The sequence below is a fragment of the Zootoca vivipara genome, chromosome 12 (genome assembly GCF_963506605.1).
Source record: "Zootoca vivipara chromosome 12, rZooViv1.1, whole genome shotgun sequence".
Taxonomy (NCBI): domain Eukaryota; kingdom Metazoa; phylum Chordata; class Lepidosauria; order Squamata; family Lacertidae; genus Zootoca; species Zootoca vivipara.
The window spans coordinates 48444854-48469542 of record NC_083287.1 but is presented as its reverse complement, the minus strand read 5'-3'; the positions used below and the strand labels follow the sequence as shown (position 1 = coordinate 48469542).

General features: G+C 46.8%; 1 protein-coding gene across 1 annotated transcript in view; it reads left to right on the top strand.

The window, feature by feature from the left end:
- The first annotated feature begins 5062 nt into the window (after window positions 1-5062).
- DPP6 (dipeptidyl peptidase like 6) overlaps window positions 5063-24689 on the top strand; it is a 508150-nt gene continuing 488523 nt past the window's right edge. Inside the window, exon 1 of the mRNA XM_060280914.1 lies at window positions 5063-5722. Coding sequence (XP_060136897.1) covers window positions 5663-5722 — 60 coding nt within the window. The 5' untranslated portion in view covers window positions 5063-5662. The remainder of the gene's footprint in view (window positions 5723-24689) is intronic.

Genomic DNA, 24689 nt, shown 5'->3' with positions numbered 1-24689 from the left:
GAGACTTACACTGCAAGACTTTTGGACATTGTCTAGCCTGAAGCCTCATGTGACCCAAGATTTGCCTTTGAACTTTGTGATGAAAAGTGTGAAAAGGCCTGTGCCTAACTTAAACAGCAATCTGGGCAGACTTCTGCCGTGTGCACAAGCACATGGTTTGAATGTCATGATTCCCTGCAGTCTAGCATCATTGGGTTTCCTAATAAAAGGCAACTCTCTAGTTTCCAAAGCTCCCTAGTTTTCTAAATACAAAGTCAAAGCTAAAGAACCTTGTCAGAAAATCAAAGTCAAATACAAACCTGTAAAAGTGTAAAAGGATGTGCTTGTGTAAGCAAGGGAGCCTGTAGACAGGAGGATAACATGATCCCTGGTTGCATCTGCCTTTTTTTTATAGGAGTTGTTAACTACAGTTGGCGCTGTGGTTAAACCACTGAGCCTAGGGCTTGCTGATCAGAAGGTCGGCGGTTCGAATCCCTGTGACGGGGTGAGCTCCCGTTGCTTGGTCCCAGCTCCTGCCAACCTAGCAGTTCGAAAGCACGTCAAAATGCAAGTAGATAAATAGGTACCGCTCCGGCGGGAAGGTAAACGGCGTTTCCATGTGCTGCTCTGGTTCTCCAGAAGCAGCTTTGTCATGCTGGCCACATGACCTGGAAGCTATACGCCGGCTCCCTCGGCCAATAATGCGAGATGAGCGCGCAACCCCAGAGTCGGTCACGACTGGACCTAATGGTCAGGGGTCCCTTTACCTTTAACTACAGTATAGATAAAGAAAATGGATGATTTTAAAAAGCAGGTGTCCATGATAAATATGGGAGAGATATCCCCCCCCCCCCCGAGTATTGGAGGTGGCACAATAAAAGCATCACTACTTGTAGTTTATTATTTTGATAGTAGGGTTTCGAAGTGTTTCAAAAACACCTGTCTGACCAGAACTCGCAGCAGGCTTCTTTTACCCAGTGTTTGTGTTTCTCGGCATGCACCAAGGTTAAAAATGCCTCTCATGCTATTTCCAGCTCTTTTAAAAGCATTTTCTGTCTCCAGCTTATATTGTGATCAATATTATGACTATTTGGGAGGATTGGAGAACCGTTATATATACTCTCAAGGCATGGATATATTTAATTATGCCTGAGCCTTAAGTATGACACCAGCTAATTAATGTATATTCCTTTCAGCAAGGGGTGTGGGGGACCCTTCTGAGCCTTAATTCTCTCATGGGAAGCCTTCCAGAGACTGCATACCGGTGACAGGAAGAGCTAGTGGGGAAAGTAGGCAGAACAATGGATACAGCTCTTAACTCGTACAGCAGGCTATCCAGTCACAGAAAAGCCAGAAGTTTCTGGACACAAGCCCCTCCATCAATTTAAGAAAGAGCCATTGTCACAGTTCACGGACACATTCCTGTCTAGCAAAAGAAAGGCCCAGGGTAGAGCCAGTCCTAAGAAACACATTTGGCCACTGAGGTTCCATATCACATTGCAGAGTTAAGGCTACTATTCTAAACGTCAAGGGCAGGGACTTGTCCAGCTTCTCATTTCCTGTTGTGATTGTTGTGGCCTTATGACCTAACCCAGTGTGCACAACAGGCATGGAGGACCTTTCGCTGTCCAGAAAACACTGGACTACAACTCTAATCATCCCTGGCTGTTGGCCATTCTGGCTGGATCTGATGGGTGTTGCTGTCCAATGACACCAGGAGGGCCCAGGGATTCTCTACCACTGATGTACAGCCTGATTCCATAAATACCTACGCAGAAGCAAACCTCATTTAGTTGAGAGTAAGCCACAGAGAGCTAAGTGTGAATTCGTTCTCTCAGCCCTAATGGCTATCCTGCCCACCCTTGAAGGCATATTGTATTTGCTTCTTCATGGTCAACAGCCTCAACCAAACAATTTTTTTTAAAAGACGTGCTGCTCACAAAGTCCTGTGGCTTGATTTACTGCCACGTAACCACCTTGCTCAGTAAAGTGTGGGTACCAAACCACTAAACTATGAGTTCAGAGCAGCATACTTTAAATCTTGGCTGATGGGAGATAACTAAGATCCGACAACACTGTGTACAAAGAAGGGAGGAACTGCCAAATTTATGGCACAGTCTTTCAGTTTGTGTATCCCACCACTGGATTTATTGGTCAAAGTGTAGTTGCTAGGGTATTACTGAGACTAATAATACTTTCCCAGAGAAGATTGACAGTCTTGGCAGGCTTTGACAAAGCCCCCTTGTTTATGAATAGTTCCTCTGTTGCATATTCTCATAATCACTATTGTTTCCAGAGATGTTTGAGAATATGAAGTGGTGGATGTTGTGAAGATATAGTAATTTTAATATATATATATTTACCGGTAAGTGTGTAATAGACTGTGCACAAAAAACAGGACAGCTCATCACAGGCCCATCACTCAAGCTATGGTGAATAAATGAGGTGGTGCAGATTCTGTTTGGATGGAGAATCAAGCCCCAGTGGTGTGAAGTGAAATTTATCTGCTTTCTTTTAACAAGTTATAGCAGGCATAGAAACATAGAATTGTAGAGTTGGAAGGGACCCTGAGGATCATCTTGTCCAAGCCGCTGCAATGCAGTAATATGCAGCTGTCCCATATGGGGATCAAACCTTGACATTACCAGCACCATGCTCCAACTGAGCTATCCAGGCATGGCTAAATGTTTCCAGCCTTTCATGCCATACCCAGTGGTTTTACCTTACTAAGAGATAATTTCAAGTTGAGCTTATTTATTTAGAAGTGAATTTCACCAAGCTGGATGCAATTTTGTTCACTAGTAAGTGTGCTTAGTGCAGTCTAGAGAGAACTTTCGAACTGGAAAAACACTTTCTGCCCATGTCCCCAAGCTATCAAGGGACATTTGAGTCAGGCAACTGATGAGTTGAGCTGGCATCTGTCTGTCTTGGTGGACAATGGCAACTTGAATGTTTTAGTTATGGGAAGTCAAGGCCAAATATGGGCTTTTGGAAGGTATTCTTTTCAACTCAACTTTTCAACTCAACTCTGCAAATTTACACCTATTCTTCTCTTCTGGAAAAAAAAAAGCATTTTGTGGGCAGTTCAGAGCAGGCGTTACCAACCTGGTGTCCATAGATGCATATACAGTATTTGCTGCAAAGGCCCTCTCCCTTCCCCTTGCAAAAATCATGCTTAAAAGAAGCATTCTACTGCAACTAGTAGAATAGGTTGTGGTATGTGCTTGGTTGTGGTGGGTATGTGACACAACAGTTTTTATGCCTCACAAATTTGCCTATGGGCCCCGAAAGATTGACAACCCCTGGCTTACTCTCAAAAAAAGTAAAAGGTTCAATGCTTTGTGGTGTTGGGGGGGGGGGTTGGAAAGGGTTCTATGCTCTCATGGTGAGGGAACCCAAAGGAGAATGGGATTCCCATGCAGGTGTGCTGAACAGGGCATTTCAGCAGATGCAGTTTGTCATCTAGGGTTTAGAAAATCTGCTACCATTAGGGCAACCATCTGGGAAAAGAGGATTTCTGTTCTTTCAGTGGTTGCACAGAAGATGCAGCTGTCCCTCAAGAATCATCCACAGAGTATGCCATATACATCAAGGGGCAGACTGAGTTAACAAAATCATGACAAGGTAGAAATGTGGGCACTGGCTGGAATGGGGCACAGTGTGACCTGGTGTGTGTTTGTGTGTGTTTATTAGGGGTCACAAGGGTATTTAGCAATACGATATTATGCACGCATACTCGGAAATAAGACCCACCCCATTAATCAGGATTACTCCTAAATAAGTGTGCAGGCAAAAAATGTGACGTACTTTACGAAGCGCTGCTAAACCTGGCAACGGGGGGGGGGGGGAGACTCTTGCTCGTGACAGGATGTGCCTACCTACATCTCATATTCTGCATAATGCTTGTGACGGGAGCCTTCTCTCTCTTTCGCAACTGATCACCCTGCAGTACCATCACCTGGGCTTGAAGGATGCACCTGCGTGGACATAGGAAGTCAGTGAGGAGATGCAAAGGAGCCTCTGGGCAGTACTGAGTGGAGAACCTGCCAATCTTGATAACTGCCATACAGCTGTTAAGAGCACCGGACCCCCTATTTGGGTGCAATATTGGTATTCCCACCACCCTCAATTTTTAAATGAAAGGGACCTTCTGGAACAATATACATAGAAAGCTGCCTTTTACAGAGTCAAACCATTGGTCCATCTAGTCTTGTCTTCACTGGCTGGCAGTGACTCTCCAGAGTTTCAGGTATGGGAGATGCCAGGGATCGAACCTCTAGGACCTTCTTCATACAAAGCAGGTGTCCTACCCCTTAGCTAGAGCTCTTCCCAAAATCCAGCTCTGTGCATGCTTGCAGGTTTTCAAAAACCTGTTGCCACTTGTCCAGCGCACATGTATCTGGGAATACTAAATCCCACTGAGTCCAGCAGCATTTATGCTAATGTAACCCTGCATTAAAACAACAACAACAACACGCTGCAAGTCTGTGAAAACTGTGCTGGAAAATATTAATAAATAAGATTTGCATGGGCCAGCGTCGGAGGGCTGAGTGCGCGCGCGGGCTCTAGTTCTCAGGACAGGTGGTCAATAGCCAGAGGAAATTTCTTCCTAAACCCGGTTATGATTATCTCTGCTCCTTGTCGCCGTCTCGCTTGACTCTGGCCAGCGCTAGGTCGGTCGCGCGCGATCCGCTCACTGAGGAATTCCTCCCGCGGGGAGGGCTGGAAACCCACAGAGAAAAGGGCGGGAGAGTTCGGGAGAGAGTGCGCGCGCACACACGCACGCACGCATCAAAGTACTGTAGATAGCTTAGGAAAGGTCTGGCTACAGTAGCAGCTGCAGATGTTCCCACTAATATCGCCTCAGCCGGTCTCCCTCTCCCACCCGCGCGCGCCTTTGGTAGAGGCGCCGCCGCCTGGCAAGGAGGGAGCCTCACGCGCGTGCCGCCTCCTCCTGACAGTCCCGGGGAAGCAGCCTCGCCTCAGAGGCAGCGGAGGGAGTGAGAGAGCGAGCGAGTGAGAGGCAGCGCCCCAGGCTGAGAGAACCGCCCGCCGGGGGGCACACTTGTTTAACCCTCAGAGCTTCCGCGACATAAAGACTCCTGTCTGGGGCGTAATTTTTTTAAGGGAATGGCGCTGCCCCGAGGGTGGGAAATGGACCCATTTTCTTGAAGAGCGGCGCGTTCCTGAGGCGCCCGTTTCTGGGCCTCAGCTCGGCTTCCAGAGGAGACGAAAGCAGCAGCTCGTCTCCCCGCCTCTTTCCCCCTCGTTCCTCTCCAAAACTTCTGCCATTGGCCCCTGTGGAGGTTAATCTCCCCACCAGTCCACCCCACAAGCCAAAGAGCAGGCAAGCCGTTTCGCTGGGCGAAAGAGCCCCATTTCCCTGCAGTTCTGAGGGACGAGTTGCTCCCTCGTGCGAGAGAGCCTCCAGGTTTTCCATTCGCGGGGCTTCCTCCTCCCGCTGAAAGCGTGCGGCTCTCCCTCCGGGCTCGACGAGGAGGCAGCTCGGCGGCTGCGCCGGTTGCGACTGCAGATTCCTCCACGGGGTGGTCATTAGACGACGAGAGAAGGAAGGGCTGAGAGCGAGCAGCTCTCCTTGCCGCCCTCCCGCGAGGAGAAAGCGCGCCGGGAAAACTTTGGAACAGCGCGCGCACCTCCCCCCCCCCCAAGCGAACTTGCCGAGATGAACCAGACGGCCGGAGTCTCCAACAGCGTCCGCTGCCCCAGCGGCAAAGGAGCCAAGGTAGGGCCAGCGTTGCCTTGGGAAAGTTGTGGTGCAAGGGGGGGGGGAGGAAGGAGGGCCGGCGCCCGGCGCGTAATGGTCTTCTTGGCTGCTGCCGCCTTCTTTGCGGGACGGCGCAGGGCTTCTACGCCGCCGCCCTGCTGTTGTGCCTGCAGTTTGAGCTTGCCTTTGCCAGAACGTGTTCAGCTACCGCGCAGGTCGGGATTCTTCTGCTTCGTCCCACGCGTAAAGCAGCAGTGTCCGGGGGGGGGGGGTTGTCCTGTGGGTGTTGCTTAGAATCGATTTCTCGTGGAGAGTTTGGAAGAGCAGACTAGGCAACCCCCCAATATAAGTGGGCGACCCGAATTCGGAAGCGTCTGAGGGTGTTTTTGTTGTTGCTAGGGGTGGGGTTCCTTGCCTTTTATGACTGGACACACACACACACCCTCCACTTTGTGCAGAGCACGCTGGCCTTCCACCAATCTGTTTGCGATCATTTGCTAAACCAGCCGACTCAAGGGGACGGACGGACCTTGCAATCGATACATCGCCCAGATGAGAACACATGTAATAGTAGAAGCTCAAAGAAAACGCCCCTTAGGGTTTTCTGCTTGAGTGTGAGCGCAAGACGGTCCAAGATGCGCAATATATATGCAATTAGAGGTGTGTTTCATCTTGTAATCGGGGCTTTGTTGCACGGCACGATTGCAAGCGCCCGTTTCTGGTTCCCTAGTTAACTTCTGGAAGTTCAGCGTCCTGGTTTGCAGTGGAGCGCTCTCTGCGTTCGTGCACATATACTACACCATGTAATGAATTGTTGTCAAGCTTCATCTAGCCTTCTCACCGTCCAAGTCCCATGACTGGACAGAATCCTTATTCACACTCTGTTAGTTCTGCTCCTCTGAGTGTAATCCTCTTCACTTTTCCTCTGCTGTAAATCTCAGAGGTCAGCGGAATCTTTAGCCCTGTTAAAGGAGGGAAGAACTGCATTGTATTAATTTACACCTTTTTAAATCTTGGGCCGGGGGCATTAATGCTTCCAGGCTTGCGAGGGAGTGGAAGCAAAGCTATTCCTGTCCAACTCAAAAGTTATTGTTGCACTTCCTGCTCAAGCAAGAAGTGGGGTTAAGGTTTGAATCCCAAAGCCACATATCCCTACCTGAAGCCATGTCATACCCGCAGTTAACTCTTAGGCTACAGTCCTAACCCCATTTACCTAAGAACAAACCCTATTGAATTCTGTAGTACTTACTTCTGAGTAGGCACAGCTAGGATTGTCATTTTATTTTTGTGCCCCACCATCTGTTTTTGAAAGCCAAGGCCTAACCCTGGAATAATGATGAACATATGAAAGTGTACATCTCCCGTCATTGAGGAAACTGAGAGCTCCCATAAACTGGGATTAGGGAAGGGGCTTCCAAACTGAAGGTGACACTGGCATCTGTTTTTCTGTATGTATTAAGCACTGTGTATAATAGTCCTCAGCCAAAGGTGGTGCTAGCCAATAGTTGTGCACTTGTGTCCCCCCCCCCCAAATATGCACATGCAACCCACTGCTGTTGAGAGGATGACACAGCCTTCAAAAAAAACCTCAACAAGGTAGCTTTGGTGGTCACCTTTTAAAAGTTAGGCTTTGCTGGTGGCCTAAAGTTAAATGCATTTTGGATGTTTGCTTTAAATGTTATTGTTATGCTAACCTTAAGACATGTTGAAAGAAGTCTGCTTTGAAAAGTGGCATATAAAATAAAATAAACAAATAGAAATGCAAAGATGATACAAGCAGAACCTCACTGCAAGGGGCAGGTCTGTGGCTTCTAAAGCAGCCTCCCCCAGCCTGGTGCCCTCCAGAGGTTTTGGACTACAACTCCCATCAGACATCAGCTGGGGCTGATGGGAGTTGTAGTCCAAAACTTCAGGAAAGCACAAGGTTGGGGAAGGCTATTCTAAAGCATTTAATAACTGTATATAAAAAAGCTAAAGAGAGACTGAAATGGTGCAGTTAAATTACCTGCCACCATTCTTATCACACGTCATGCATACAGCATGGATATATTTATCCAAAATAAGAAATAGGAGCTTGATGTTATTCACATTAGCACGCCACAAGATTGGTGTATTTGTTGCAAGATAGGCGTATTTGTTGCGAGATCGGGGGAAACGAGCTGCAATTTCATTGGTACACAACATTTGCCTTGGAATGCTGGGAAAGTGGCAGTGCCTCTTCAAATGGAACACAACATGCCCCTTTTTGTTGCTATTCCTGGCTACCAGGCAGTTGTTGGATGTGTAAGGGCATTTCACTATCTTTAGATTAGATCTGAGTGCCTGAAGAGAGGTTTATGAGGCTTGAAAGCTTGCAACTCTTGAACAATTTTGATAGTCAAAGGATAGAAACAAAGAGAGAGCGCATTATGTGCCTCTCATTTTGTCAGCCCAGAACACTACTTGCCACCACCACCACAGAAAATGGGCCAAAGGCAGGCGCTGTTCAGTACGTCATATTCCTAGCTATCGCATACATACACATACACACTTATGGTATTCCTTCGTTGCTCTGTGGAAAAACATTTAGCTGCAGTGACACTGTAACATTTATTACTTCAAGTGTGGACCCATTGTTTATTTTTAAACTTCCTACAAATAGAAACTAGATGTTGAGAAGAAATATTGTGTAACTTTATTGAAGAAGCTCGTTTTGGTACATAGGGGAGCATTCCGAGTTTTGCAGTTTAGGAAAGCAGTTGTCATGCAGTTGACAGTTTAGGGCTTTGGGTACTTTTTGATGATCATGGTATGTTTAAATATGCAAATATACAAACTTAAATAATAATTTGATCGGTAACTCTTGATGTGAGTAAAACTCATGAACTCCCTCCCCCCCATTAACCCCTCAGTTTTTCAAGAGAAAAACAGAACTATTAAAATAGTTAAGTTTGCAGTACTTAGCAAACCTAAACTTAACTCTGCTACATTAAGAACGTTAAATGTATTATGCATAGCTTGGGGCATAAAACGGTACTGTTTGGTATGTTTATGAAATTTATAAAGACAGGTTCCTTCAAAAGGCAAAAATAGGAATTACAGATACATATTTCATTTCATATAATTTATACACTGCTTGATTGTAAAAAAAACAAACAAACCTCTCAGAGTGTTTTACAAACAGAATAAAACAACAATGACCTGATACAGGAGTCAGCAAACTTTTTCAGCAGGGGGCCGGTCCACTGTCCCTCAGACCTTGCGGGGGGCCGGACTATATTTTGGAAAAAAATATGAACAAATTCCTATGCCCCACAAATAACAGAGAGATGCATTTTAAATAAAAGGACACATTCTACTCATGTCAAAACATGCTGATTCCCGGACCGTCCGTGGGCCGGATTTAGAAGGCGATTGGGCCGCATCCGGCCCCCGGGCCTTAGTTTGGGGACCCTGACCTAATATATAACTGGTGTTTGAGATGAAGCTGTTTTGTGTGTGCTTTCCACCAGCATCAAACTTCATGTTGTGTGAAAATTGGGGTTGGCTTACTGAAGTAGGCTTCAGTGCTCTACAAGTGAAGTTGCTAGCTTTCTGCCTTTCCCAGTCCCCTCCTGCCTTATTTCCCCCCATCTGTGTGATTTAATTCTTTTGCAGAAATAAGATAGGCAAAACCTTGCTTGCCACTCACTGGGAAGCTGCAGCAGCTAAGCACTATGTTGCATACTTTTGTGTGTGTTTGTAGAAGTCCCCAGGTCCAGTTTCTAGTGTCATAGATGGCTGGGGTGGGGATGACTTCTGTCTGGGACCTTGAGTCTGTTTATAATAATAACAGTGAGGACACAGTGAAGCATCCCAATTTGCTATGCAGTGTAGCAACTTAAAGTTCAATGAAAGACTGTTTGAGAAGAGTCATAGTAGCTGTGGCTTAAATGTCAGCATTCCAATTGAATGATTAAATCCCTACAACGGCTGCTTCTTCAAACACCCTAGTTCAGTGATGGGCAACCTTTTGAGCTTGGTGTGTCAAAATTCACCAAAAAACTGAGCATAACTTGAGTGGTGTGTCACTTCGAGAGAAAAAACCATAATTTCACGATATTTATAGTTTAAATAACAAAAATGTATAATTGTAATATATAACTGTATTTAATAAACCAAAAACTAATTATTTAACCAAACCAAACCAAAAACCCATTATTTATCACAAAGTGCCCAGAGTTGTTGAGCTTTTTTGGGGGAGCTGCTGACCAAAGTTTTGGAGGTTTTTTTGGGGGTGTGTGTGCAAAAGTTGCTTTGCTTTTTTTGGGGGGGGGGATGCCCCAAAGCTGCTGTGCTTTTGGGGGGGGAAAGAGAACAGAATAAATGACGAATAATACATTCGCTGGAACTAACACACAGCACCGACATAGTCTGCCAAAGCGCAAAAAACCCCAGCACAGAACGGGTTAAAAAACGAACGCTGTTACAATTCGAGCTGGTTAAAATTCGAACGTGAATGGGCCGATGGGGCGTGTGCCAGCAGTGAGGGCTCTGCGTGTCACGTCTGACACGCGTGTCATAGGTTCGCCATTACTGTCCTAGCTAGTTACAATTTCTATTGGAAAAGTGGTTTACTTCCTCCCCCTTTTATAATTTAAGATATTTAATTGAAGACAAAAGCTTTCTGTATGACTGAATTTGCTGCAAAGAAGCCTGCCAAAGTTCAGATATAATACCATGCTGAAGGACTGAAAACAAAAAGAGATGATCCAGAATGAGTAAGAGAATGAATAGATATCATTGTTGGGTGGTTCTGCACCACAGAACAGAAAACAGCTATTTCCCAACCAGCCCACACTGCTTTCATAATGGATTGAGCACATCTGTACACCTACTGTCCTTATTCTCCATTTGTTCCAACCTATCACTGGAATCTCAAGTAGGTTCTTGGCTAGAAGTGTTAATATCCAGCTTAGACTAGTTCTGCCCTTGGAGACTGTCCAGAGGCTGTAGCTTGTGCTGAATGCAGATGCTGGGTTGGTGAATGGAGGCAACATGATAGGATCATGCATCACCGGTCCTGAATGCACTGCCCTGGCTGCTAAAGGTAAAGGTAAAAGGACCCCTGACCATTAGGTCCAGTCGTGACCGACTCCAGGGTTGCGGCGCTCATCTCGCGTTATTGGCCGAGGGAGCCGGCCTACAGCTTCCAGGTCATGTGGCCAGCATGACAAAGCCGCTTCTGGCGAACCAGAGCAGCACACGGAAACGCCGTTTACCTTCCTGCTGTAGTGGTACCTATTTATCTACTTGCACTTCGACATGCTTTCGAACTGCTAGGTTGGCAGGAGCTGGGACCGAGCAACAGGAGCTCACCTCGTCGCGGGGATTCGAACCGCCGACCTTCTGATCGGCAAGCCCTAGGCTCAGTGGTTTAACCCACAGCGCCACCAGCGTCCTCATGCCCTGGCTGCTAGTGAACCCAATTCAAGGTGTTAGCACTAGCACAAAAAGCCCTAAATGACTTGGGACTCAAATACCTACAAATGTCTTCCCCAGTATCAGACATCTTGGACTGTGTGATCTGCAAGGAAGGCCTCGTCACCTTTGGGCCTTCCCAGTTGGCATTGGCCCATGACAGAAGCTTTTAAGTGTTGATTCCCTATTTGGGCAAAGATCTCCCTAGTGAGGTGCATCTATCTCTATACTTATTAACTCCCAGGAAGAATCTGAACACATTCTAGTTTGCCCAGACAATTGGTGGCTAAAGAATATTGTTTATAGTTGTAACTGCTTTTAGAATATTTTTAATTAACTGTTTTTAGAATGTTTTTTTTTCTTAAGAAAAAAAATGTGGATGAGTTTGCTGTTATCCTGGACACCTTCAGGAGGAGGGTCAGGATATAAATTCAACAATTAGAATACTGAAATTCCCATCCCACCAAATGGATCCATCATAGGAACCCTTGGATGTGAATAACAATAAAATTGGGATCAAAGCATACATACCGTGTTTCCCACATTTTAAGACACCGCCTTATATTAATTTTACTCAAGAAAATAAGCCTATGGCTTATTTTCGGGGGGTGTCTTTTTATTATTATTACTGTAAGTACCTCCTTACAGCTAGTAAGAACTGTACACTGCTTTAAGAAAGCAGCGCTACAAATGAAGGCAGGAAACCCAAAGCCAAACAATGGCAACAACACTAGGTCTTGGGTGCTTTACCCGGCACCAGCAGAGAGGAAAGAGACGCAGCGATTTCCCCTCTTGCCTGGGTTACCCTTATTATTATCTGTGCAGAGCTAAACCTAAAGACCCAAAGGGCGGAGTGCCAGGAGGGGGGGAGAGACCTGCTCTTCCTTGGTCTCTGTTCCGCCCTGGGCTCTTCAGCAAAGTGATTCACACGTACACCCGCCACCATCATGACACATACGTTAGCTCACCCCCACCCATTCTTCCTTTTACCGGAGAGAGAGCAGGGAGGGGCTGTGAGCGGAATTCAGGGAGACCTGGAATTCCCCGCCAGCACCCAACAGCACCGATAAAACAGCGCTCCACTCCGCCACAGCGTCGCGTTCACACGCCCCAGACGACTCGCCTCCCGCGAGCGCTCCGCTTCCCCCGCTGCCCGAGTTCTGGCAGAGATGGCAGGACTTAGCGAAGAGGAAAGGCTTTTCTCCCGCCCTGCTTTCTCCCTCCTTGGCTCCCCTCCTTCCCTTTCAACGAGCTGAGCCAGGCGGCGAGCGGAGCAGCGCCTTGCCTCAGACTGCATCCACCGCCTCCTCCTGGCGCCGTTAACGCTGCCACCACCACGGTTGCCCCTGCCATTTTTCTGCCGGAAAGGGGTCTGCGGGAACCAGGGCGAACCAACACACAAGTGTCGAGCTCTTTTGCCCGGTTCTGCCCTTTACTTCTCGCTGCCTCCCGCCTCCGCTCTGCCTTGGGCCATGCGGCCCTAGAACGTTTTGGTGGCGCGGCTCCTGCCGCCGCCTGTCATCTGCCGCCGCTCTGCTTCGGGCCATGCTGCCCCAGAACGTTTCGGCGGCGCGGCTCCTGCCGCCGCCTGTCATCCGCCCCTGCTCTGCTTCGGGCCATGCGGCCCCAGAACATTTCGGCGGCGCGGCTCCTGCCGCCGCCTGTCACCCGCCACCGCTCTGCCTTGGGCCATGCGGCCCGAGAACGTTTCGGCGGCGCGGCTCCTGCCGCCGCCTGTCATCCGCCGCCGCTCTGCTTCGGGCCATGCTGCCCCAGAACGTTTCGGCGGCACGGCTCCTGCCGCCGCCTGTCATCCGCCCCTGCTCTGCTTCAGGCCATGCGGCCCCAGAACATTCCGGCGGCGCAGCTCCTGCCGCCGCCTGTCACCCGCCGCCGCTCTGCCTCGGGCCATGCGGCCCCAGAACGTTTCGGCGGCGCGGCTCCTGCCGCTGCCTGTCATCCGCCGCCGCTCTGCTTCGGGCCATGTGGCCCCACAACATTCCGGCAGCGCGGAAGGGGCCAGCAGGGCTCCCGACATCGAGGGGTTTTCCCGTCCGGGCGCTCGGCCCAAGTGGAAAAAAGTCCTGGGAAGAGCGGGGAGGCTCCCAGCGCGGCTCGCCTGGTGACGCGCTCAATTCATGCACCCCCTCCCAACTGGTTTCAAGCCTCTTGAGGCTCTAAAGGAAAGCAAGAAGGTACGTCTTATTTTGGGGGTATGTCTTATATTTCCCGAATGCATAAAAACCCTGCCATGGCTTACTTTATGACTACGTATTAAAAAAGGGGAAACACGGTACTAGAACAACAACACGGCAAAGCAGCAAGGCTGTGCCATGAGGAAAGTGAATAATAATAATAATAATAATAATAATAATAATAATAATAATAATAATAAAATATTTATTATTATTATTTATACCCTGCCCATCTGGTGGACCGCCCCAGTCACTCTGGGCAGCTGGGATATGAGTGTCACTGCAACCTCTATTTGAAAAGCTGCAGGCAACTCTCTCTCTCTCTTTTTTTTAAAGTACAGTACCAGCTCTGTTATGGACCCTTAATAATTGGCTGGGCAAGTCTCCTTGAGTATAGTAGAAATTGGAGTTCTTGGTAAAGTCCACAAGTAAACGAAAAATTACAAGAACTCAGGCCAGAAAGGATAATTTCAAAAAATCTTCACAAAGTTTTATTCAGGATAACTTCCAGTAAATATCAACATCAGGACAAGGCCCTGTTTCGATGATTCTTCATCAGCTGGAATGTAAAAGTTAACATAAATCTTTGTAATGAGAAATTATTTAACTCTTTAGATATAAAGTTTTAACAAATAAAAAGGACAGAGACTGTATTCAAATAAACATTACTGATATATCTTTGAGTGACCAACCTAACTTCAACCTTATAGTCTGCTTTCTAAATAAGGATTTAAACTGCTTGTAGCGTACAAAAGGCTTGTCTAAACTTAAATAAGAAATCCTCTTACAAAATATAATAATCCTTGTTACAGGAATACTTGTAGTTTTCTACAAACAGAGTTCTAATATTTGTAAAAACAAAGGTGGCTTACGGAGGTTTCTTAGGTCTAAGTGTACCAAGTATGTTTGCTTTGCTAACTCAAATTGTTTGCAGCACTTAAATGATAGTGGAAACGAGGTTGCAGCAAAATTAAAGAGACAGTATTGCATTTAGGCGTACTAAAAATGTTGAGATAATTTAAAGGCATATGGACATAACTAGGTTCAAAGTTGTTACAAAGTACAAATTCGATTATAGGAATGATGTGAAGTCTAGACTATTGTTCAAGCCCCCTGGATGTAAAGTGTTGAAGAGATGAATAAATTTGGACTCCTGTTGGAGAAGGAGTCTGTCAATGTTCATACGTTGAAAGCGGGTTTGCGGCAATGTCCAGATTACAAAGAATGAGAAGTCATCTTCTGTATGTTTGTGTTGAGTATAGTGTTCAACTAGTGGCGCCTCCAAAATGTGGTTACGGATTCTGGAGCGGTGTTCACTTATTCTAAGTTTGATGGGTCTAGAGCATTTTCCAATGTACATTTTTTGGCAAGGGCAGATCCATGCATATATGCAGTTTTTTGTGTTACAGTTGCTAAAATGTTTGATGGTGAACTTAAACTTGGAGTGTTGGTCAAAGAACTCCTTTACCTGTAAGGCATATTTGCATACATTGCATCTACCACATTTGAAGTGACCTAGGGGAAAATCTTCTCTCGTAGTTTTTGGGAGTATATCTGATTTCACCAAAAGATCTTTAAACGATTGTGTTTTTTTAAGTCCGAAAAGAGGTGGTTTTTGACATCCAGGAATGTTGGACAGTAAATGCCAGTGTTTGTAGATGATGGCTTTAATCTCCGGTGTGCGATATGTGTACTGTAAAGTGGAAGTGATGCGACTATTATTCATCATGTCTGGACGTGATTTGAATAAATCTTGCCTGTTTATCTTTTCCGTTCTTCTTAACGCTTCACTCAGTCTTTTCTGTGAGTATCCACGTTGGACAAGGGAAGCAGTCATCTTCCTAGCAGAGAAGTCAAAGTCTTGGTGTAATGACGAGTTTCTTTTTAGTCGTAAATATTGGCCGTACGGAAGGTTCTTAATTAAATGGGGTGGATGGAAAGAGAATGCATGAAGCATGGAGTTGCGGTCTGTAGGTTTATGAAAGACACGTACTTTGAGGAGTTGATGGTTGTCTCGAAATACTGTTGATATTTACTGGAAGTTATCCTGAATAAAACTTTGTGAAGATTTTTTGAAATTATCCTTTCTGGCCCGAGTTCTTGTAATTTTTCGTTTACTTGTGAAGTCTCCTTGAGTAGGCATGTGGCCCTCGGCATCCAGTCAAGACAACCTCTATTTATTGACGTGCACTGCAGTATATCACCCATGCTTTTTTTATATTAACTGCAAGCACAACCATAATGTATTACCTGTGGAGGCTAAAGTCAATGACAGACGGAGCCAACTCATTCTAGTTTTGTCTCCATTCCCCTCCCTGCTGTTCTACAAGGGGCAACCACAAGACTATGGAGGAGGATACTGACAGCCAGTGCCGCCTCCTAGACTGGTTGTAACTAAGGCAGTAGACAGGTGGGGGCTCAATGAAGCCAGGCTGAACTTGGCGGAATGGTGCACAACTTGCCCTAGTGGACCACCCTCCCACTTTTACACAGGTCTTAAGGAGCAATAGGTCTCTCTTGACAGAGTAGTGTACTCTTGCAAGCCCAGTAAGGCATTCAGGGTGTCTACTTCCGGAGCACAGCAGAGCAAAGAAAGGCATGATTATATTTATTTCTTGTCTCCCGGCGGGGACAATTCTTCTGCATTACAATGAAAAAATGCACAATAAAATGGGGGGGGGCACAGAGACGATATATTGTAGGCAACCTTGGGGAAATGGATTTGTGAGTGAGAAGGGTCTGGATCAGCACTGTGAAGGGTGTGTGGTAGATGCTGTGCCCATCTCTCACTCCACCTCCAGCTCCGTGTCATCCTGCTTCCCAAGCTTTGAAGAGCAAGTGGCAGATTTGGCATTTTCTTAAGAACTGGGCTTATAACCTTTTTTTAAAGACCCAGGGCTGAATGTTCATTTGAGGCATCCCTTGATTTCTCTGAGAGCACTGGTGATGTCTTATATTTGGGGTCTGATATTGCTACTCACAATGTCCCTTCTGAGATTTCTACTTTGCTGGACTCTTAAGGAGTTGCTTGATGGCATTATTGGTATTTATTATTTATTAAATGTCTATACTGCCCTTAAAACTAAGGATCACAGGTGGTTTACAATATAAAAATAATACTGCTGTGACATGTGAAAACAATAGCACCACTTATTATTATCATTATTATTATCATTATTATTTCTAAAGTAACACCACCCCCGGTACACTCCTTCCTATCATTCCTCCAGAGATAACTGTGTCTCATTGGTCCCCTCCATTCCAACAGGCTACCATTGTGGCAACTATATCTGTGCTCTCCAGCTTTCCTGTCTTGGTTTGTGGGCTTCTAGTATTTGCATAAAAGCACCTATACACAGCATCTCTCTCCAAATGTGTCTGACACATGTGTCTTTCCCTACTGCACTTTGGCCTCTTTTGAATCACTATCATATCCTACTTTACTTTTATTGCCCTCTGATACCTCTCTCCTATTTGTACAGTCATAAACATTTTCATCCTTGTCTTTTAGGGATGGTTTTGTCCAGAACTAAATGCTCGTCAGTGCCTATCAGCTTTCTCAGAATGATTGGTTTAAAAGCTGCTCTCTACCATCTCTCTCTCTCTCTCTCTCTCTCTCTCTCTCTCTCTCTCTCTCTCTCTCTCTCTCTCTCTCTCTCTCTCTCTCTCTGTCTCTCTCTCTCTCTCTCTCTCTCTGTCTCTCTCTCTGTCAGGTTCCATCCTAGTTCACATGAAATGTTTTGAATTGGCAAGGAGGGAATCCCTACCATGAGAGCAAAATAACAGACCTGTCACTCGGGCTTGCTACAGAGTTTCCTTCGCTCCTTCTGACAACTGTGACTAATACTAATGACTTTTGTGAGTGGTTCTTGCAAGCTCATTTTATTTCACACTTTATGATTGCGTTCCAGCAATTCTCTGTTCTGCTGCCAGACCTCCCATTACCTTGTAGGAGAGCAGTGCATGGTTCTCTTTAAAATTCTAGCCCATTCTAACCCAAATGCTTGGGGGCAGGTAACCACAATCTAACAGCATGCTGGGCACTTTTTTCCCACCCCCTGAAAAAGAAAAACTGAACTCTGTTACCTGGCAGTTTGCTTCTTCTTTTTTTTAAAGAAAGTTTTTAAAAGAAAAGAAAGTACTAGCATCTGACAGCTGTAAATCTAAAAGGCTCATAATCTAATCTGATATGAAGTTGCCCTCTTTCTAATGGACACTTGATACAGACTTCGTCTCCTCAGTAACATAAGGCTGAACCTTAAAAAATGCTACTTTCACAGCCTCACTTATTCATCTTCTTTAAAGAGAGTTGATGCTTGGAGGGATTGCTTGAAAATGAGTGAAGGTTGTCTTCAACCCATAAATCTTGCTCTCTGTGCATGCAGCATGGAAGATTCAGTAAAGCTGTTAAGCCCACTAACACAAAACACTTGTTTTAATCAGAGTTATTCTACTTGGCACACATAAAACACAACTTCATAGTTACACACTATATAGTAGCACCTTGGTTCTCAAACTTAATCCGTTCTGGGAGTCCGTTCGACTCCTGAAACTGTTTGAAAACCAAGGCATGGCTTTCGATTGGCTGCAAGGGCCGTCTTAAGTATATTTGGCGCCGTGGTGCGACGGATCCCTCCGGCGCCCCTGCCCTGCCCCGTTTCCCAGTGCGGCGGGCGGCCGGAGCTGCGCGGGCAGGCGCAGCGCACAGCGCAGTGGGAGGGCTGGCGCCCTGCACCACCCAGCCTGGTCGTAGGGCCGGCCCTGTTCCTGCACTCAAGTGGAAGCTGCATCGGATGTTCGGCTTCCGAAAGACGTTTGCATACCGGTGTCAGGGATAAGCCAGCAGTTTCGTTCAGGAGCCAATTTGTTTGGGAGCCAATACAGTAGCGAGTACCTACTGTATACAGGTTACATGAAGACTTTTCTCCTTCTGGTCCAAGAGGGGTTTCTGTACTGCAATGTCCTCTTGTGAGTTCTAAGACAATTTACACAGAGTTCTGCAACAACTTAGAGTCTTGAAGTCTGGCAACTCTTCAAGTCTTCTTCTCAGATGAGCTCTGCTCAAAGTGTTCAGATAACTCCACAGTTCTGCTACAACCCCTTTTTTCCTGATAATGACCAGTGGCCCATCTCCAACAACTTACAACCAGTGCTGAAATCTGAGTCCTTTTATACACAAAGTTATATGGCTAACCATGCTCAGTAACACTAATAAGGAAGTCACCAGATTCAGCCAGGTACATACTGGGAATAAGGCAGCTCCTTTCCTCACAATAGAATTAACCTGATAACTGCTTTCCTTAGTTACTTGCTCCTTTTTCTGGATTCGGGGAAAGGAAGTTCATGGCTTTGCTATACTGCCCAAGCAGCTAGGGGATTATGTTCTCCCTTCCTGCACTGTGCTGTAAATTGCAGCACAGGATGGGAAATAAGAGAAGGATTGCGCAATAACAGGGTGGCATTTGACACCATGTATTTAGGTTAATGGGCGGAAAAAGGCCACAACTTTACTGGTTACAGCACGTGAGCGGTATTGGCTTAGACATTGGATCAAACAAGCTATACATGACTCCCCCCCCCCCGCTCAGCGTGGAGTCATTCAAGGGTTAACAACCAGGAGGTGGAGCATGTTGATTCAAATACAACTGAAAGCTCCCCCTGATGCTACAGGGGGGGGGGGTGTCATGCCATGACCCTAGCCACCAGCAGGGTGTTGGACAGGATCCACGACTGCCGGATTCCTTTAATGGAATACCCAAAAGATGGAGGGGTAGGCAATGGCCTGAACTTTGCCCTCCAATACACCACACATTTTCCAATGCCTAACCACCAATACCAAAAAGTTGTGATGATTTGCTACGAGGTAGAGTCTAGGGCTTGCTGATCAGAAGGTCGGTGGTTCGATTCCCTGCAACGGGGTGAGCTCCCGTTGCTCGGTCCCAGCTCCTGCCAACCTAGCAGTTCGAAAGCACATCAAAGTGCAAGTAGATAAATAGGGACCGCTCCGACGGGAAGGTAAACGGCGTTTCCGTGCGGTGCTCTGGTTCGCCAGAAGCAGCTTTGTCATGCTGGCCACATGACCCGGAAGCTGTCTGCGGACAAACGCCGGCTCCCTCGGCCTATAGAGCGAGATGAGCACCGCAACCCCAGAGTCGGACACGACTGGACCTGATGGTCAGGGGCCCCTTTACCTTTAGGTGAAAAACCAAGAGGCTGGAGCCAATTTGCCAAATGGATAAAAATTCCTACCAGGCCCCTTGGGCAACCAAGGCAACCAACCGAAGTCCATAGCAATGTCAAGAGCATAGGAATGGCCTAAAGGGAGGGTGGGCAGGAGATCCGATGAAAATCCAGCGTGCAGTGAGGACTCAGGGCTGCCGCGGCTGCTTAAATGCAGCTAAAACCCGCCCCCGAGCCAGCCCTATTGGCTGGCTGCGGTAGGCGCGGCACAGCAGCTGGGAGGCTAAGGCAAGGGGCCGATACGCCCCCTTGCCGACGCGGGAACTGGCTCCCGCTCACAACTCCTCCCCTCATGAAGGAGGAGAGGCTTTGGTGTGATTCTTTCCCCCCCCAAACCATTGATGTGTTGAAGATGACTGTCATCAATATGTACAGGTATCTTAAGCCGTTCGTGGTCTGATCATGATTCTGAGAATTATTTGCAAGGTTACATAGTTTTTCAGTAGAAGCATCCTAAGCAGACCTTCTTGTGCTGTTACTGACATCTCTTGACTAGCAATGCCATCAGTTCTATTGAAGTCAACAGAAGGAAACGAACTCAATACCATAGTCCGTGTTCTGTATTTTAAGTAAAAGGATATCCGAAGGAAAATATGCAGGAAAATTATGACCCCCATAATGATGTAATTTATACAATATGTGGTACTTGTTGAATGTGCGCCAGAACCTGGAGTTCAGATTGTTTTAAGGGAAATGATTTCTAGCAATGTCATCCTGTGTTTCCTGTGCGACTTCAACACAGCCTGCTTGGTAAAACTTGCATTCAGCCTCTCCAACTATCTTTCCCATTGCCAACTCTTCTTTCCGCTCTCACATTCTTTTTTTGTAGTAACAGATAGCAGAAATTGGTGGCCCTTGAGGTTTCAGGTGCGTTCCAGTTGGTGCCTGTTCGTTCCAGGGAAGCTAACTGTCAAAGCACACAAATGCAACTATTATGTTGGTTTTCAGTCATTCAAATAGTACTTAAAAACAGTGTTCAGTGAACTGTAATTTTGCCTGTGAACAGACTGTTCCCCTTATTGTACATATCCAGATCATATCTATTTGATATTGGAGATAAGGATGAGGTCTATAAAAAGACGTAAGTCCAAAGTTTGGTTGTGTTCTGACTTTTATTTTTGGGTAGTGATCTTTACTGCTGGTTTTCATCTTTAATGAGAGCTAAACACATAGTAAATTTTTATTGGATGTTTCCACTTACAAAATTAAGTTAAATTTGGTGCTTTAAAAACCAGGCAGAATCACTGAATAGTGCTTCTCTAGCACATATTATAAAACTTTAAAAAAAACCCGCACAGGGTATAATGTAGTTGCCCTCTAATGATGTTTGACCTCAAAACAGCAATTTAGAAGTGAACAGTGCATTATCTGAATATCAATGTTGCTGTACTCTAGGATGTGTGACAGCAAAGTTAAGAAAAGCCTTACTTTTTCTCTGTTAGCGTTAGCAGAACAGTTAATTTGGTTGCCACATGACTTTATTCTGATCCCTAATCTCCCATGATTGAATTGTGAAATGTGGCTCTGCATTGTAAGAGCTCAGCACTGCATTAACTAGCTTGGAATCAAAACCAGCCATGCAAAGGCATTCTGATCTGGGTCTTTCAACTTTTATATGGAATTTAGTTGTGATACCCTTGTACTGGTTACATTCGTGCTGGACAAAATCTTGAGTGTGTGTAGAGTTGCAAAAGAGGAATAGCAGTGTTAATGTTAAGCATTATCGGATGTTTGGGGAGGGGGTAGTAACTCTGGTGGGGGAACACATCATGCTCCTCCTGAGGTAGTATGCCCACCTGTCAGGGGGACTCCTTACAGGGAGCCTCCCCCAGTCATCCTAACCAGCACTTCACCCAGCAATAGCGTCAGCAGCGGGTCAGGAGGCAACGGTATGGAGGGAGGGCTACAAGATGCTACTGAGCCCTTGCACCGACTCAGACGGCCAGTAGAGGAAGGAAGGCTCAGCAATGCAGCAGAGTCACAGCAATTATTATTTATACCCCGCCCATCTGGCCGGGCCTCCCCCACCACTCTGGGTGGCTTCCAACAAATACCAAAATACATTTAATCACAGATTAAAAACTTCCCTAAACAGGGCTGGCTTTAGGTGTTTTCTAAATGTAAGGTAGTTGTTTATCTCCTTGACCTCCGATGGGAGGGCGTTCCACAGGGCAGGCGCCACTACCGAAAAGGCCCTCTGCCTGGTTCCCTGTAGCTTTGCTTCTCGCAGTGAATGAACCGCCAGAAGGCCCTCAGTGCTGGATCTCAGTGTCCGGGCTAAACGATGGGGGTGGAGATGCTCCTTCAGGTATACTGGACCGAGGCCATTTAGAGCTTTAAAGGTCAGCACCAACACTTTGAATTGTGCTCGGAAACGTACTGGGAGCCAATGTAGGTTTCTTAGGAACGGTGTTATGTGGTCTGGGCAGCCACTCCCAGTCACCAGTCTAGCTGCCGCATATTGGATTAATTGCAGTTTCCGGGTCACCTTCAAAGGTAGCCCCACGTAGAGAGCATTGCAGTAGTCCAAGCGGGAGATAACTAGAGCATGCACCACTCTGGTGAGGCAGTCTGCGGGCAGGTAGGGTCTCAGCCTGCGTAGCAGTTGGAGCTGATAGACAGCCGTCCTGGACACAGAATAAACCTGTGGCTCCATGGACAGCTGTGAGTCCAAAATGACTCCCAGGCTGCGCACCTGTTCCTTCAGGGGCACAGTGACCCCATTCAGGACCAGGGAGTCCCCCACACCCACTTGCCCCCTGTCCCCCCAAAACAGTACTTCTGTCTTGTCAGGTTTCAACCTCAATCTGTTAGCCGCCATCCATCCTCCAACCGCCTCCAGGCACTCACACAGGACCTTCACTGCCTTCACTGGTTCTGATTTAAAAGAGAGATAGAGTTGGGTGTCATCCGCATACTGATGAACACCCAGCCCAAACCCCCTGATGATCTCTCCCAGCGGCTTCATATAGATGTTAAAAAGCACGGGGGAGAGGACGGAACCCTGAGGCACCCCACAAGTGAGAGCCCAGGGGTCTGAACAATCATCCCCCCCCCACTTTCTGAACACGGCCCAGGAGGAAGGAGCAGAACTACTGTATGACAGTCCCCCCCCGGCTCCCAACCCCTCTAGACGGTCCAGAAGGATGTTATGGTCGATTGTATCAAAGGCTGCTGAGAGATCCAGCAGAACTAGGAAAAAGCTCTCACCTTTGTCCCTAGCCTGCCGGAGATCATCAACCAGCACGACCAAGGCAGTTTCAGTCCCATGATGAGGCTTGAATCCCGATTGGAAGGGATCCAAATGGTCCGCATCCTCTAGGTGTGCTTGGAGTTGTTCAGCAACCACTCGCTCAATCACCTTGCCCAAGAATGGTAGATTTGAGACTGGGCAATAAATTGCCACATTTGCTGGGTCTAAAGGTGTTTTTTTAAGAAGCGGTTTAATGACCGCCTCTTTCAGCGGGTCTGGGAATACTCCCTCATAGAGGGAAGCATTTACCACCCCGCGGAGCCCATCGCCCAGCCCTTCCCGGCTCACTTTTATTAGCCAGGATGGGCAAGGGTCAAGGAGACAGGTGGTCGGTTTCACTCGTCCAAGCAGCCTGTCCACATCCTCGGAGGTAACAGATTGGAATTGATCCCATGAAACATGACTAGACAGGGCTCCAGGGCTCTCCCACCCCAGCCCTGCTCCCACGGTGGAGTCTATCTCCCTCCGAATCTGAGCGACTTTATCTGCAAAAAACTTTGCAAAAGCGTTGCAGGAGATATTGGGGTCCCTACCAGGCCCCGATGACGACAGTTGTTCAGATAGATTGTGAACCACCTGAAACAGTCTCCTGCTGCTGTTTTCTGCAGATGCGATAGAAACGGTGAAGAAGGTCCTCTTCGCCGTCACGTAGGGCGAAGGGGAGGCGTTTTGGGGTCCCCAAGCTCTTATGTTGGACCAGAAACTGGAAGGTGGTATTGCCAGACTAGGCAGTCATGTTTTCTGATGTCTCTGCACTGTAAATAAACAATAAAACTCTTAAAGACAGAGCGGCCCAGAGTGTCTTTATTCGGGAGTAGCTGCAACAATCCTCTGACACCACCTTTGGTCCCCATCCTGCACTTGGCTCTCACCTGTGGCTCCTAGAAGGTGTTCATGTGACAACAGTCAAACCCTGGGAAACGGCTTCAACTGGCTGGCTAAACCAGACGAGGGCAGTCAATGGGTCTCAGAAGTAAACCCTACACAAATCCAGAGTGGAGTCCCTAAGATGGTTGGATGGCACCTTTATATGCTTCCTTCCAGCAACTCCTGCAGCCAAGCTGGTGCCAAACTTATTTCTCTGCTTTCCTTTGGACCACATCAGCGAAGCTGAGAGGGGGGGGGTCTTGTCGTCTGGGCAGCCCAGAACCTCCATACACATTGCCCAGGCTTGCACCCCAGGGAGATCACTTTGGCACTTCTAATGCAGTGGTTTTACTTCATCCCTGGAGGTGAGGTCCATTGCTTCTTAAGACATATGGGTGCCAGCAACAATATATCTGTGTTATATAGGAGAGAAGGAAGCAGCTTAATAATTTATCCTTGCTTATAGCTAGATAATTTTAATCAGAACCTATGCTAGTCTAATCTAAATTTAGGGCTATTTTCATATTTCTTTTAAACACATTTTAAAAAATCAAAATTATGTTCTGCTAAATTGTAAATAAAACCTATAAGTAGTTTGTCAAGAATAAAACCAATAATTAAAATTGTCAATAAAAAGCAACACTAGAAACAGTTTAACCTCCCCAAATGAATAAAACCAACCTTTAAAAATATACATTGGAGCAGGGTCCCCAAACTAAGGCCCGGGGGCTGAATGCGGCCCAATCACCTTCTAAATCCGGCCCGCGGACGGTCCGGGAATCAGCATGTTTTTACATGAGTAAAATGTGTCCTTTTATTTAAAATGCATCTCTGGGTTATTTGTGGGGCATAGGAATTCATTCATTTTTTTCCCCTTCAAAATATAGTCCGGCCCCCCACAAGGTCTGAGGGACAGTGGACCGGCCCCCTGCTGAAAAAGTTTGCTGACCCCTGCATTGGAGGCTTCAATTATAGATTAAAACACATGCCA